The 16,087-nt window shown below is 38.0% G+C and overlaps 2 protein-coding genes and 1 long non-coding RNA gene across 4 annotated transcripts; 2 read left to right on the top strand and 1 right to left on the bottom strand.

The window, feature by feature from the left end:
- Positions 1–6,991: 6,991 nt before the first annotated feature.
- LOC140987102 (D-3-phosphoglycerate dehydrogenase 3, chloroplastic-like) lies at positions 6,992–10,277 on the top strand. The gene is made up of 5 exons (XM_073455502.1): positions 6,992–7,618; positions 8,085–8,461; positions 8,839–8,949; positions 9,038–9,133; positions 9,454–10,277. The coding sequence occupies exons 1-5, from the start codon at positions 7,072–7,074 to the stop codon at positions 10,123–10,125; spliced, it is 1,803 nt and encodes a 600-aa protein (XP_073311603.1). The 5' UTR covers positions 6,992–7,071; the 3' UTR covers positions 10,126–10,277.
- A 369-nt stretch (positions 10,278–10,646) lies between these two features.
- LOC140987103 (uncharacterized) lies at positions 10,647–11,196 on the bottom strand. The gene is made up of 2 exons (XR_012177068.1): positions 10,969–11,196; positions 10,647–10,871 (listed from the first exon to the last, which is right to left on the bottom strand). It is a non-coding gene; the product is annotated as an uncharacterized lncRNA (long non-coding RNA).
- A 1,488-nt stretch (positions 11,197–12,684) lies between these two features.
- Positions 12,685–15,358, top strand: LOC140989051 (stress enhanced protein 1, chloroplastic-like). 2 transcript variants are annotated; one of them, XM_073458218.1, is made up of 4 exons: positions 12,685–12,848; positions 12,930–13,022; positions 13,786–13,964; positions 15,128–15,358. In XM_073458218.1, the coding sequence occupies exons 1-4, from the start codon at positions 12,794–12,796 to the stop codon at positions 15,230–15,232; spliced, it is 432 nt and encodes a 143-aa protein (XP_073314319.1). In that variant the 5' UTR covers positions 12,685–12,793; the 3' UTR covers positions 15,233–15,358. The 2 variants fall into 2 exon arrangements, with proteins under 2 accessions (XP_073314319.1, XP_073314320.1); XM_073458219.1 differs by lacking the exon at positions 15,128–15,358 and adding an exon at positions 14,178–14,397.
- Positions 15,359–16,087: the final 729 nt, after the last annotated feature.

Here is a 16,087-nt window from a genome sequence, read left to right on the forward strand (position 1 = left end):
TAGCAAAGGGAGCCGAAGCTGGTCTGATTAGAAAGAAAGGAGCTTCGTATGTCGCACCAGCACCGAGACCACAACAACCATCCTCAGCTCAGTTTCCACAACCTCCTCCCAGATTTGAGAGTGACAGTAGCAGCAGTGGAAAGAGAGATCAGTTGAAAGATCGAGGGAAACAGTTCAAGAGATCTGGAAGCAGTTCATCCAGTTCTAGTGGCTCACGACAGACTGCCCAGAGCCAGAGTTATACCGGAGCTTATTGCAGCACGTGTGGAGGGAGACATTCCACAGAGCAGTGCCGAGGAGTGTTTGGCAGTTGCCGTATTTGCGGACAGCAGGGACATTTTGCTAGAGTATGTCCCCAGAGAGGTTCTCAGGGATTCCAGTGAGCAGAGTCATCTGGATCAGTGGCTCAGACAGGGAGACGACCATCAGCTGTTCATGCTTTCCAGCCAGCACCATCTACCCAGTCACAACAAAGGCCAGGAGGAAGCCAGACAGTTAGCCAGCCTCCTAGACAGCAGGCCAAAGTTTTTGCTTTGACTGAGGAGCAGGCACAAGATGCACCTGATGATGTCGTTGCAGGTAACTGTTCTATTTCTGGTTATCCTGCTTATGTATTGATTGATACTGGTGCATCACATACATTCATATCTGAGAGATTTGCATTGATGCATTCTTTGCGTGTTGAGTCATTATCTACTTTAGTATATGTCTCTTCACCTTTGGGGAGAGGTCTTGTATCAGTGACTTCTGTTAGATCTTGTATGCTACAGTATGATGGTCATGAGATTGAGTTAGATTGTATTGTACTTGGGTTGTCTGATTTTGATTGTATTATCGGTATCGATATGTTGACCAAGTACAGAGCTACCGTTGACTATTTCCATAAGATTGTTAAATTTAGACCTGAGATGGCTAAGGAGTGGAAATTCTACGGTAAGGGTTCTAGATCCAGAATTCCTTTGATATCTTTTATGTCTATGACTCGATTGTTACAAAAAAGAACATAGAGATTCCTTGTCTATTCAGTTGATTTACTGAAGTCGAGTCCATCATTGGTGGATTTGCCAGTGGTGTGTGAGTTTGCTGATGTCTTCCCAGATGAGATTCCGGGATTGCCTCTGATTCGAGAGATAAATTTCAGCATTGAATTGATGCCAGGTACAATTTTGATTTCTAGAGCTCCATACCAAATGGCACCGATTGAGTTGAAAGAATTGAAAGAGCAGTTAGAGGATTTACTGGCCAAGGGGTACATCAGACCGAGTGTTTCTCCTTGGGGTGCTCCAGTGTTTTTTGTCAGAAAGAAAGACGGTTCAATGAGACTCTGCATTGATTACCGACAACTGAACAAGGCGACGGTAAAGAATAAATACCCATTGCCCCGTATAGATGATTTATTTGATCAGTTGCAAGGTTCGTCTGTATATTCCAAGATCGATCTGAGATCTGGATATCACCAGCTGAGAGTTAGAGATTCTGATATCTCAAAGACAGCGTTTAGAACCAGGTACGGACATTATGAATTTATTGTGATGCCGTTTGGGTTAACGAACGCTCTAGCTGTATTTATGGGTCTGATGAACCGTGTATTTCAGAAATATCTCGATGATTTCGTGATTATTTTTATCGATGATATTTTGATTTACTCCAAGAATATGATGGACCATGCTGAACATCTGAGAACTGTATTGATAATTTTGAGGGCTGAGAAATTATATGCTAAACTGTCGAAATGTGAGTTCTGGTTGAGACAGGTTGTATTTCTGGGTCGCATCATATTCGGAGATGGTATTTCTGTTGATCCTAGCAAGGTTGAGGCCGTGATTTCTTGGCCGAGACCGACATCGGTGCCAGAAATACGCAGTTTTATGGGTTTAGCAGGATGTTATAGACGGTTCATTAAAGATTTTTCCAGTATTGCTAAACCGATTACGCAACTGACTCAGAAGAATGCTCCATTTGTCTGGTCTGAGGAGTGTGAGTCCAGTTTTGTTGAGTTGAAGAATAGATTGACCAGTGCACCGATATTGACTATCCCGTCAGGTACTGGTGGATTTGTTGTATATTGTGATGCTTCTCACAGAGGTCTGGGTTGTGTTTTGATGCAGCGAGGACATGTGATTGCTTATGCCTCAAGACAGTTGAAGCCGCATGAATCTCGCTACCCAATTCATGATCTTGAATTGGCAGTCATTGTGTTTGCACTGAAGATATGGCGGCACTACCTCTACGGTGAGAAGTTTGAGATTTATTCTGATCACAAAAGTTTAAAATATCTGTTTTCGCAGTCAGAATTGAATATGAGACAGAGAAGATGGCTTGATTTGATGAAAGACTTTGATTGTGAAATCAAGTATTATCCAGGAAAGTCCAATGCAGCAGCTGATGCACTGAGTCGAAAGGTATGTTCTTTATCCTTATCGACGATATGTGTTTCAAATTTGATATAAGATTGTTGTTTGTCTGGATTGGTATTTGAGACAGATCGTAGACCGTTGCGATTGTATGCTGTTCAAGCCGAACCAGAATTCGATTGCTATGGTCAGAGCTGGACATCAGTCAGAATATCAGGTTCGTAATAATGTTTTGTATGTGAATAATCGTATTGTTGTGCTGAATGTTTCAGATTTGAGACAGCAGATATTGACAGAAGCGCACAACAGTCGTTTTAGCATTCATCCTGGTGGCAGGAAGATGTGCAATGATTTAAAGACACAGTATTGGTGGAAACAGATGAAATCTGATGCTACTGAATTTGTATCCAAGTATCTGAATTGCCAACAGGTGAAGGCTGAAAGAAAGAAACCAGGAGGATTGATGCAGAGTTGTCGATTCCTGAATGGAAATAGGATCACATTTCCATGGATTTTGGGACACAGTTTCCACGTTCCTCCCGAGGTTGTGATGCGATTTGGGTTGTGATTGATCGACTGACCAAATCCGCATGTTTGATTCCATACAAGATGACCTATAGATATGATCAGATGGCCGATATTTATGTCAGAGAAGTGGTTAGATTGCACGGAGTGCCGAAGGCGATTGTATCAGACCGTGATCCTCGGTTTACTTCGCACTTCTGGCAGAGTTTACAGCAGGCCTTAGGTACGAAGTTACATCTGAGTACCGCATATCATCCACAGACCGATGGACAGTCGGAACGGACTATCCAGACTTTGGAAGATATGCTGAGGGCAGTAGTGCTTCATTTTAGCACTAGTTGGCAAGATGCATTGCCTCTTTGTGAATTTTCGTACAACAACAGCTTTCAAACGAGCATTGAGATGGCACCATTCAAAGCGTTGTACGGAAAGAAATGTCGATCCCCGCTGTATTGGGACGATATCTCTGAAGTTTCTGAGACTGGACCTGATATGATCAGAGATATGACAGAAAAGGTGAAACTGATTCAGAAAAGAATGAAGGCAGCGCAAGATAGACAGGCCAAATATGCGAATATCCGACGGAGACCGTTGGTATTTGAGGTTGGAGACCGAGTATTTCTGAAGATTTCACATTTCCGAGGTGTTGTCAGATTTGATAAGAAAGGGAAGCTGTCTCCACGTTATATTGGGCCATATGACATTCTCGAGAATATAGGAGATTGTGCCTATCGACTTGCATTACCGCCTTCTCTATCTGGAATACATTATGTCTTTCATGTATCTATGTTACGGAAATATCGCCCCGATGATTCCCATATTATCCAGCCAGATGAGGCTGAGCTTGATGAGTCTCTGAGTTATATTGAGAAACCGGTTCAGATTATTGATCGTAAAGAAAAGCAACTCAGAATGAAGACTATCCCACTTGTGAAAGTCCAGTGGACTCGTCATGACATTGAAGAAGCTACTTGGGAGACTGAATTAGATATGAGACAGGAGTTCCCAGAGTTATTCCACTGACGTGAGTTTCCTATCTCAGTTTCTGTTATTGCTGATTTGATTGCCTGTCATATGTTTGCTTGAATTTCGAGGACGAAATCATGTCTCAGAGGGGGAGAATTGTAAGGCCCGAGATGTTATCAATTTTATGAGATTCCGAAAAGAAAATATTATTGATGGCATTTTTGTAATTAAGTGGAAAAATACTTAATCTAAATTTGATGGCAATTTTGTAATTAAGTGAAAAAATAATTGATTTAAATTTGATGACAATTTCGTAATTATTGGGGGCCGAATTGTAAATAGTGAAAAGTTGAGGGACTAAAGTGCAAATATGGAAAATTGAGTGGACACATGTCTTCACCTTGCAACTTAAATGTTAATCTTCATTTCCAATTTCACATTCCCGAGAGAAAATCGAGAAGCTCCATGAATTAATCCTCAACGTTTCCTTACACCATAGAATTTTATTGTATGACATCTGGTTATCAAAATTTGAATCCGAACACAGTTCTGTAATCCTTTCGACGCTAGCTACAGCAGGACGTAAGTTTTATTGAGTTCTGTTATCATTTGAAATTATGATATTGGAGAAATTATTATTTGATCATTATTATGTGTTCTGGGAATACTACACATCGTAGAATCGAAGTCAGATCGAAAAACAGATTGATTATGGAATTGTTATGAATTTCTGATTATATGGACTTGAAAACCAGACAGATTTAGATTATTGATTGATTACAGATTGTATCGGTTATGAGTTATGATTTGTAATTGATATTTGTTGATATGGTATTTACGGGGATATTGAGATTGTACCGTTATGCCGTTGATTTTGAATTAAATTCAAATTGATCAGATTCAGTATTGAATTGAGAATGGAATGTTGATATTATTATTCTCGATATGTCATTTCAGATTTACAGAGACAATCTTGAGTTCAGAACTTCCGTTTCTTCAGACCGAGACTACAAACGAAAGGTATAAGTCAATGTGGTACTGGGAGATTGACTCGAGTAGGATATACTTGGGTTTCCCTAAATCACATACTGATTGTTATTATATGCCTTGATTTGAATTGATATGCTTACTCTACTGATTTCTAGGAAGCATGTTATAGACGAGTATTAGACGAGTAATCTTGTGACAGAAGTGCCGGATAGTGATGGAATCGTCATTGGCACATTGCACTCTGTTACAGGATAGTGTATTGGCAAGTGTGCCACAGTCTGTGACGGATAGGTCAAGACACTGGATGTTTGGTTATATCGACGTGGATAGAATCGGAGTTTCTTCTATTACTGTTGGTCGATATAGGAATACCAACGTCTGGAAACCGGGATCCCTAGACTAGGATTGAGTCTAGTCTGAGTCGTGGAGTCACGAGTATGATTGATAGTTTAATATTAATTCTGTTTCAGATTTTGATATATATCTGATATCTGCTTCATGCTTTATATTAATTATATGATTGCATGTTTCGTTGATTTATACTGGGATTTATTCTCACCGGAGTTATCCGACTGTTGTCGTGTTTGTATGTGTGCATAACAACAGGTGGGATATGTTCAGGGTCGAGGAGATGAAGAGAGAGATCGTGATTGGAGTGGAGACTACGAACTTGATCTGAGATAGGGTTGAACACTTGATATTTAGTAGTTGAACCTTAGTTTGTAAATGATTGTATATAGTACAAGACTTGTACTTTACTTTTATACTGATAGAGTGATTCCATTACGTTCCGCATTTGATATTATATTTAAAAAAAAAAATTTAGACCATGTTTATTATAATTGATTAATTAGTCCCAATGACGATTAAGAACATGATTAGCGTGCGGGTCCCCACAACGATTGCATGGATTTTGACTATGCGGTAAGGGAAGATTACCTCGCACCTTTAACCAGTTCAGGAACTGCTGATAAAAAATGTTCTTTGGAAAAGTGGCAGTCAAATCACACAAGTCTAATGATTATGAAACATTCTATTCCATATACTATAAGGGGCGTAATTCCTGAAAAAAAATGATACCAAAAAGTTCCTTACTCAAATAGCAGATCGTTTTGCGACAAACGAAAAGGTCGAAACAAGTACTATTCTAACTAAACTTGTCTCATGCGATACAAAGAGAAAGAGAACATAAGGGAGTACATAATGAAAATGTCAAATCTCGTAACTCGACTAAAAGCATTAAAGTTTGAATTGTCGGAAGTACATACTCGTGCATTTAGTCCTGCCTGCGCAATTTAATCAATTCAAAATAAATTATAATATCTTGGAGGAAAAGTCGACTTTGAATGATCTTATTGTGCAGTTCGTTCAGGAGGAAGATTTACTGAAACAAGATGTGATTGAAAGTGCTCACTTGACATCTAACTATCAAGATAATTGCATCAATAAGAAAAAGAAATGTATCAGTAAGGAAGAAAATTTTGGGACTTCATAGCACATGGAGCAATACAAACAAGATAAAGTAATCATTTATTTCTTTTGCAAAAAGACTGATGAGCAGGTGAAGAAGAATTGTCCCAAATACACCAATTCGCGTGCAAATAAAAGGTTTTCTAAAGAGTCAGTTTCCAATTGATGGTGAAAGATACATCTTATAGAAAATGACAATAAGATTGTTGGTGTTTTAAAAGCTTTATTTATGAATTGGTTTTTTATTTTCTGATATTTGAAATTGAAAAACAATTTTGTTAGCGTTATTTTTAGACGAAATTTGAATTTAGTTTCATATTTGGACAAATCAAGTTTTTTTTTATTCATATAGTAATAAAACTTTTCAAATTTTCAAAATTCAAATATGATTTATATTGATTCCTTGATTGATAAGTTTTATAAATTGAACATCAATATTTTAAACGAGATCGATAGTATACATGAATGTAATTATGAAATTAAATACAAATTAATTTTGTATATTAACTTTAGTAAAAATGAGTAAATTTCAACACTAAAATAAAGTGAGTTTTAAGGAATTTGTCCTTAAGTAAAATCATTATAAATTACTAAAAAAAATTGTTATTTTGCCTCCCGACCCCACCAAGGCAAACCCAATCTCGTACACCCTCCGTTTCCAGCTTATAAAATCGCACCATTTCCACTCCTTGTATCCTGCACTCCGCACCTCCAGGTGCAAGTTAGCACATACCACCGTTGAGACTGGTATTATTGTTATTTTAAAATGGCGGTTTCACCTTCGTTAACGAACATTAAACTTCCGCCGCAGTCCATCGTCGTCTCATGGCTAGGCCACCGGGCCCTCTCCTCCACTTTCCACATCAACTCCTTTTCCTTCTCCCGCCGCCGTCGCCACCATCAACTTCGAAGGTTCTCTGTTCTCTCCATGGACGCGAAGCCGACGATTCTCGTTGCTGATAAGCTCGGCGACGCGGGGTTGAAGCTGCTCAAAGAATTCTCCAACGTGGACTGCTCGTACAACCTCAGCCTCGAGGAGCTTTGCACCAAGATTTCGCTATGTGACGCGCTGATTGTGAGGAGTGGCACCAGGGTGAGCCGTGAGGTATTCGAAGCCTCCGCCGGGAGGCTGAAGGTTGTTGGAAGAGCTGGAGTTGGAATCGATAATGTGGATCTGGCAGCGGCGACTGAGCATGGGTGTTTAGTGGTGAACGCGCCAACGGCTAACACAGTGGCCGCAGCGGAGCATGGGATTGCTCTCCTAACTGCCATGGCCAGGAATATTGCTCAAGCGGACGCATCGATCAAAGCTGGTTAGTAATCGACGTAATTTTTGCACAGTCATCAAATTATGTGAGTGCACCATACCCGTGTTTGATTTGGAAGCATTTCTTCAAATCGTTGATCATATAGATTTTTTTTGTTTCAAGTGATTGGAGTAAGGTAGATGCTGTCATAGACAAGCTTCAAACATAATGGTTATAAAAACAGAAGAAGCTAATTTCATATAAGAATTACATTTTCATGAATACATATCATTGCCGTTCCCAAATCCTTTAGGCATATTTTCATTTTGGCATCAAGGTTAATCGGTTTCATTCTGCCAATTCCATTATTGTGTATCCATCCAACCCACCTGACTCTGCATTGTACCACTCAATATAGCTTCTGTTTCCAGCATTCCTGTAAATAATTTGTGTGTCCAATGCTTAAGCATGTTTGTTAGTTGTTGACTCTGTCTTGGAATTTTCTTAACAATTCATTTTGTGATCAATCCAGGGAAATGGGAGAGAAGTAAATATGTTGGTGTGTCTCTTGTGGGAAAGACACTTGCAGTAATGGGGTTTGGGAAGGTCGGGTCTGAAGTTTCCAGGCGTGCTAAGGGACTTGGAATGCATGTCATCGCACATGATCCATATGCCCCTGCTGACCGTGCACGGGCCATAGGTGTACAACTTGTGAGCTTCGAAGAAGCTATTATGTCAGCCGACTTTATCTCACTTCACATGCCACTTACAGCTTCCACTGCCAAAATCTTAAATGATGAAACTTTTGCTAAGATGAAAAAAGGAGTCCGGATTGTCAACATTGCACGAGGGGCAGTGATTGATGAAGAAGCATTAGTTAGAGCCCTGGATGCCGGCATTGTAGCCCAGGTTCTTGCTTCATCTTCGAATAACAAATTATCAATGATGTGGTAATTATTGTTAGAAGTCACTTTTCTGAAAAGCTCGAAGTCATGGAAAGTGGCCCGAGTATAATATTTATACTTTACAATACACTCACATCTTAGTTTACGATTGGAAAATATATGTGCATATTAATATTCAAGGCGTGCTCCTACATGTGTTTGGGTGTTCGGCAACAAGAGCCCTAAAATAATCACTTAAATGAAATATGAATATATGATGGGGATTGTGTCTGCTGGTTTCGAACTCGTGATCTAATGTCATATTAGAAACATTTTTTCTTAAAAGTTCAGGCTCATAGGAGGTTATCTTAAATAACAATTTTCTCAAAAGTGTTGTTGCAGGCAGCACTTGATGTCTTTACGGAAGAGCCGCCGCCCAGGGGCAGCAAGTTGGTACAGCATAAGAATGTAACTGCTAGTCCACATCTTGGTGCCAGTACAATGGAAGCTCAGGTTTGCACAATGCTGCTTGATCTTTCTTGATTTCTGAATCTCCCCAATTTTAGTTTTTCATAACTCTTCCTGTTTGAATCAAATATAGGAAGGAGTGGCCATTGAAATAGCTGAAGCTGTTTTAGGAGCCTTAAACGGGGAGCTTGCTGCAACTGCTGTCAATGCTCCTATGGTTCCAGCACAGGTACTCTTATTAAACATGGTTATTACAAAATTGAGCCCTTTGTTTTTCCAAAGGGACACAGCCACTATCTGATTGAGCTGTGATCCTAATTTATGGTGCTTGTCATGCTTTGTTATTATTTTGTTGTACAAGGAAAGGTATTTTGGCCATTGATGGAGATTTTATGACATCGACCTGTCGCTAGTTTTTAATGGAGAGAGAGAGAGAGAGAGAGAGAGAGAGAGAGAGAGCGAGGGAGAGAGTACAACTCTTACCGTGGAAAATAGGATTGCCTTTGTAAACTGTCGAAGTTTCTATCTATATAAATTTTTTGATTGCAGGTTCTCTCAGAGCTGAAGCCTTATGTTACTCTTTCAGAAAAACTCGGTCGCCTTGCTGTCCAGTTAGTGGCAGGTGGTAGTGGCGTAACCAATGTAAAAATCACATATGCTTCCGCTAGGGTCCCAGATGATCTCGACACACGCGTGCTTCGTGCCATGATCATTAAGGGTCTGATTGAGCCTATCTCAAGCGTTTTTGTAAATCTGGTGAACGCTGATTTCAATGCTAAACAAAGAGGACTACACATAGTTGAAGAACGTATTATACTTGATGGTTCACCAGAAAGCCCACTTGATTCGATCCAAATTCAAATCTTCAGCGTGGAATCAAGATTTGCCAGTGCAATATCTGATTTTGGCGAAATCAATGTCGAAGGTCGGGTTAAAGATGGAATCCCACACTTGACAAAAGTAGGATCTTTTGGGGTAGATGTTAGCTTAGAAGGCAGTATCATACTCTGCCGGCAAGTTGATCAGCCTGGAATGATAGGAAAAGTTGGTAGCATTCTGGGCGAGGAGAATGTGAATGTGAGCTTTATGAGTGTTGGAAGGATAGCTCCGAGGAAGCAAGCTATAATGGCTATTGGAGTCGATGAGGAACCAAGCAGACAGTCATTGAGAAGGATTGGAGAAATCTCAGCTGTTGAGGAATTTGTTTACCTTAAGTTGTAAAGATTCATTATTCTTTTGTTGTACAGCACCCAATTTTTGTGAAACACAGCACAAGGAAAAATCAACTTCCAATCCAGTGTATTAACAAATTTTGCAAGTATTCCTTGTATCCTTTTTTCTGCTTTCAAGTTTCCATATATCTGCAAAAAGCAAACCGCATGCAATCTTTTATTTAAAAAAATTCGCCCTTTTAGTGCTTTTAGTGGCTCGAACTTTTCCTATCCATCATTAGTCATCACTTATAGCTGGCATGAATAGCCTATCTTTTGAACCACATACTAGTTTCAGTGGCACAGTTCAATTGTTTCTGCGCATTATTCAGTGCAGGATCAATACGTCCTTGTAACTGCCATCAGTGAAAATTAAACGTATGAGATATTTAGTTTAGAAAATGAAATGGCGCTTAACTAAAAGTTAGGACAACTACATTGTTTTAAACTATAAAACAGGTCAAACATCACGTTTTGATTCACATTCAAAACAGTTGGCCATTAACTTCGTTACTTCATATTTCACTGGTAATAAGAAATTACAATATCTTTTGCAACTTCCTAATCACAAAAGCATTATTAAGATACAGTGGCTAAAATGTTACCAAGAAGCCAATGACAACCAATAGTTTCTACTTATGAACCAGAAAGGAATGGGACATGAGCAAGAGTAGTCGGAAGGGATACGGGGAGATGGTGAACAGCCAAATACGCAGCAATACCAGCCGCATAACCAGCTAAAGCAAAGCCACTTACCTGAGGAAAAGAAAAAATAGAGTGGCTAGAGTGGCTCAGTTTAAGGTATGAAAAATTCATTTAGTCTGGTAGATAATACTTGTCATGTAAAATACACATTCCGCAGGTACTAAAAGATTTGGATATTCTCCATCCCCATAAATGCAACACCAGCAGCAGATCCGATGACTAATATGGATCCACCTGTACCAGCACAATATGCTACGAGCTGCCAGAATTCAGAATCTTGAAAGAAAGATGATAAATCATACATGCCCATTGTTGCAGCAACCAACGGTACATTGTCGATAACTGCTGATACAACTCCTATTGAACTAGCAATCAGCTCGACCCTCAGAATATCGGCATCAAGATAATCAGCACCTAGGGATGGCTATTCTAGGGAAGGAACGTAAATCATAGACTGTGGATAATTGGTCACAACCATGATCAATTCTCATGGTCCTTGTGGCAGAAACACATGTAGCCTTCTGCTGAGAAACCTATAAATCAAGTTTTCAGTTTGGCATATCGATCATAAAGTGGCACTTAGCACAAAAAAATTGACTTGTAATTTGATCATCAGCTTAAAATTTTGTATAGTTACAAATGCTTGCTCCACAGATAAGTATTAAAACAAATGAAACTATTTGATACCATGATTCTACTTGGAAACCTTAGCTTCGACATTTAGAGTCGAAATACAAGATACTCATATGGAATCGTACTTAACATTATAACTCACATGGTACACGATATCGATGAAGTATTTCCGGTGTATCATTTTCCCACATCCAGGACACAATAATAAAAGTTTAAAAATTTTAGTTTTGACATTCAAAACATTCATTGGACGTCGTATGATTTAAAACATTGATAATGTGTTTATAATTGTTTACCTTTGCGTATTTAAATCTAGATACCAAATCAATCTGAGATTAGCCGAGTTGATCTTTATTGTAAATCTCTACAAACTGATCTTTCTCATTTGGTCATCAAATCAAATCAAATCCACGATCAAAAATAAATTAAACACCAATTTTAGATAAACAAAGATAATTTAGACAACAGGAATCTGAACTTATTTTTTTTAATAGAATATTCGATTTTGCTTGAGCCTCCCTCCCAATTTGGTCTCCCACTTGTCTAAATCTTGAATTACCAAGAAAAACTAATTAGTTGGTGCCTTAAGTACGTGAGTATCGATAGAGTTGACTCGTCTCACAGATAAAGATTCGTGAAACCGTCTCACAAAAGACTTACTCTTTTCAAACGCCCTTTCCGTTTCAGAAGAATCCCTTTCATAACTGAACTCCATTATCATTTTAACCAAAGCTCTTTTTTCAAGCTTCGATATATAACTACTTCAACATAACACAATCAAGACACATAACCACGTACCTTCAAATTACAAAATTAATCCTTATTTCCATTTTTTTATCTTTCAAATTTCAATTTTTCAAATAAAAAAATTTTAAAAAAATAACTCATAAATCAGTTTCTTCGCAGCACAAACGTGGACAAAATTAAGCCTAATATTTTTTTATTATATAACACATGTGCGTCGTCCGGTCGCTGTAATAAGTAAATTCTTTAGAATTACACTAATAAAAGATGTATGCAATTATTTGTTATTATTATTTTTAATTTTATAAAATAATACTAAATAATTAACATGAGATTATTTTCAATTTAGAATAGTTGTTTGATTTAAATAGAAGTTTTGTTTAGATTTTTTTTTAGGTAAAATATAAAATAACTTGAAGAAATTTTTAATAAAATAAAAAAAATTATGAAATTAAATATTTTGATGCAAATGATCAACGATATTATGGAAATCGGCCTATGGATATGACACGTGTTGACATTTCCTTTGCCTGCTTGGCCAGTCAAATAAATTCCCAAATCCTGATAGCCATTGGGAGGCTTACAGTGAGATTGAGATGGCGGCAGCAACGCAGATTTCTTCTCCTCTCCGCTGCTACGCTTCAATTCGCGGTAGATTTGATATCATGTTGTTTTCGATGCTTCTTGTACTACCTACCATTCTTACTGTCCATGGTTACTCGCATTTTGCAGATGGCGGCGGGATGATTCCAGCACAAACTCTTGCCTTTGCTCCTCGTGTCCCGGGCAAATTCGGAACCGTATTTGCTACTGGCTGTCCTCTCTGTAAGATGTATTTGCTTCTTTTTGTCCCCAACAAGTTTTGATTTAATGTATGCTTGCTGTTACTTTCACAATTCGTATTTGTGTTTGTTGAGGAGAAACGGCAACGATTCTGCTTATCTTTCTCTCGCTGCTCGGTTCAGTTTATCGTTTTGGTACCTTATGTTTAATTTTTTTTGGTTATTTCAACTGCTAATCTTAAAATGGAACGGAACGGAACTGAATTTTTGAATAGGACCGCTATGATGTATTGCGTGGCTCTTTGATTTTATGTATTTGTTTTATGGAGAGATAAAGTAATGGTTTTGGAAAAGTTTTGGCCTAAAATGTCAAAACAATTTTCCTTTTGAGGTTAATCGTGAACTTGGAAATAGAACAGTTGGTCGTGGAGCGAGAAGTCGCAAGGAGCTATAAAGAACTCGAAAAAAATCTTTGCCGCTGGGTGGATGGTTCGGTTTCTTTGTTGACATAGGCCAGAGTGGAAGTTTTTTAGAAAAATTTAGACTACTTTTAATTACTTGTATTTTTTGTTTTTACGGTCCGGGGTTCTTTCATGAACACATAGCTCAATTATTTAGCTCATTGGGATCTATCGTCATGTGCTTCAGTTCAAGTATTATCATAAGAGATTGTGATAGTTTTAGAAAACTCAAGACATAAATCTGGCAGTGGCTACCGCCACTAACTCCTGCTTAGGCCCTGGTGAAGATGGACTTGGTTCAAGGAATTTGAGTGTAATCTTGCTAATGTACATTTTCTTTTCCAGTGATTCAGAAACCATTTTACCTGAGATTTACAGCACAAAATTCAAAATCTGTTTCCATTAGATGTGAGCAGAACACCAAGGAGGGGAATGGTTTAGATATATGGATTGGGAGACTGGCAATGGTAGGCTTTACTGCAGCTATTAGCATCGAAATCGCGACAGGCAAAGGACTCCTAGAGGTATTCCATCTGTACAAATGCTTTTGTTGAGATTTTGAATCTTCTATCGACAATTTTGCTTGAGTTTGAATTTTCCATTTCCTCTTAGTTATTCTTGGGCAGAGCAGGCAGCGGAGCTATGGGCACACTTTGACTGTCCTTAAACGAAAAAAAAAATTAAATTTTATATGTAATTTTTTCTAAAAAAAATTCTTGTGCCGCCCCCTCTTCCAGATCTCGGGTCCACCCTGGTTATGTGCTCTGTAATTTTGGTACGAGTAACATCATATATACTCAATGTAAGGCATTTCTAATGATATACATAGTTGGACGGGAGGATGCACATGGTCTTTCAAGTTCATGATATGAGATTCACTTTTCATTATGTTCTAAGTGACTTTAATTTGTTCTTTACCCTAAAAGAAGGGAAATACTAATAATATCATTTGGCTTTAATCATCAGTATAGCATAGAGTAAAAAGAAACCATAGCTGAGGAGGAGGGTATTTGAAAAGGCCAAAGGAAAAGGAAGAGTTGGCATTTTGTTCGGGTTTTTACACACCACAACAAGCTTTTGTTCAGGCACATGCAACGCATGATTCTGCGCCCTTGATGTTTCATTCTCCTCCCCAATCTTAGGAAGCCTAATCTGGGAGAGGCTTTTGTGGAGATTGGGAACTTTTGCTGGTATTATGTATCACAATCTAGGTCACTTGGTAATGCAAAAAAAAAACTTTAGATACGGGCTCCGCTAGAAACTACTAGTTGTCCTTATTCATTTGGCAATAATAGACTAAAATTGCTGGAAGAGTCCGTTGTGTAGTTTTATAAAACCATGTCCACCTCTTCCATAATCGAGAAAGGGCGGGAAACCTCAGGAATAGAGTCATGTTTGATAATGAAAAGCCCGATGTTGATTGCATTAGCAAGAATTTTTCGAAATACCTCGAGCCATTGACATGGTGGATTTCTTGTTATAAGTAGGTTGTATTCTGATTTTGCGTTTAGGATATTATATCATGCCCAGTGTATTTGTACATTAACACATTTTTTATCATTTTAATGAATGTTATATTTCATTAAAAAAAAAGAAAGGGTGGGAAACTTTTTATGATGGATTGAAGTTTGGTCTCGCTCCCCCAAGTGGTGAATTATAGTGAAATATTGACTCTTCCTATTTTCAGAATGTTGGGCTGATAACACCATTGCCCATAGCAGCATTGACAGTTACAGCACTGGTGGGAGTTCTACTCGCAGTCTTCATCTTCCAATCTGCATCCAACAGTTGATCAGTTATATTTCTCTCCCCACTTCCATTTTCAAATCTTTTTCTGTTGAGTTACTATTTTTTGTCCGTGGATAATTTGCCATGTACTTGCCACTGAATATGTAAAGTCTGTCATACTTGTTTCCCAGTTTGTATGGCATTTGTGTGCATGCTCGGCAGATTATATTTCAAAGTGAAATTTGAAATATTTTTTTAGGAAAAAACTGCATTTAAAATTTGAAATAGTCAGTTAATGTTTTTATATAGATTATGTGTTTATATAGAACACCACCAAACGTCTACTATGACATTATAAAAATATCCATATGCTTCAAATACCAAAGGATATCTTTTCTTCATTTATGTAAGAAATGTTTTGTTAGGATTGAGACTTAGAATTTAATCCAATCACAAAAACTAGCTCAAAAGAGATAATTAGTTAAATTTATATATAAATTTCCAATGACTTGATTCAGTGGATGTGAGAAATTTAACACTCCTCGTGCCTAGGAGTAAACAATTAGAACGTGAAGTTTATGTTATCGGATGGTCCATATGTAATACAATACTAACAGTGGACTGTGTTCTGACATCATGTTAAGATTGAGATTTAAGTTTTACTCCATTCCAATAATTATTTCAAAGAATAGTATTGTCCTAGTCATATATATCAATTCCCGATGACTTAAATATAAACATTTTTAAAAATTAAATTGGTGATTACACCTAACCCACCCACCTTGGAGGTTCATCGAACTTTTGATTTACCCTTAAATTGAGTGGAAGGGGTGACGGGTCCACCTGAAAATGGTACTCTTCTTTTTTAAAGTTGAATAGGGAAATGTCTGGATCTTTTTGGATACTTGTTCAAGATATA

This window comes from Primulina huaijiensis, chromosome 11, assembly GCF_012295235.1.
Source record: "Primulina huaijiensis isolate GDHJ02 chromosome 11, ASM1229523v2, whole genome shotgun sequence".
NCBI classification, from domain to species: Eukaryota; Viridiplantae; Streptophyta; class Magnoliopsida; order Lamiales; family Gesneriaceae; genus Primulina; species Primulina huaijiensis.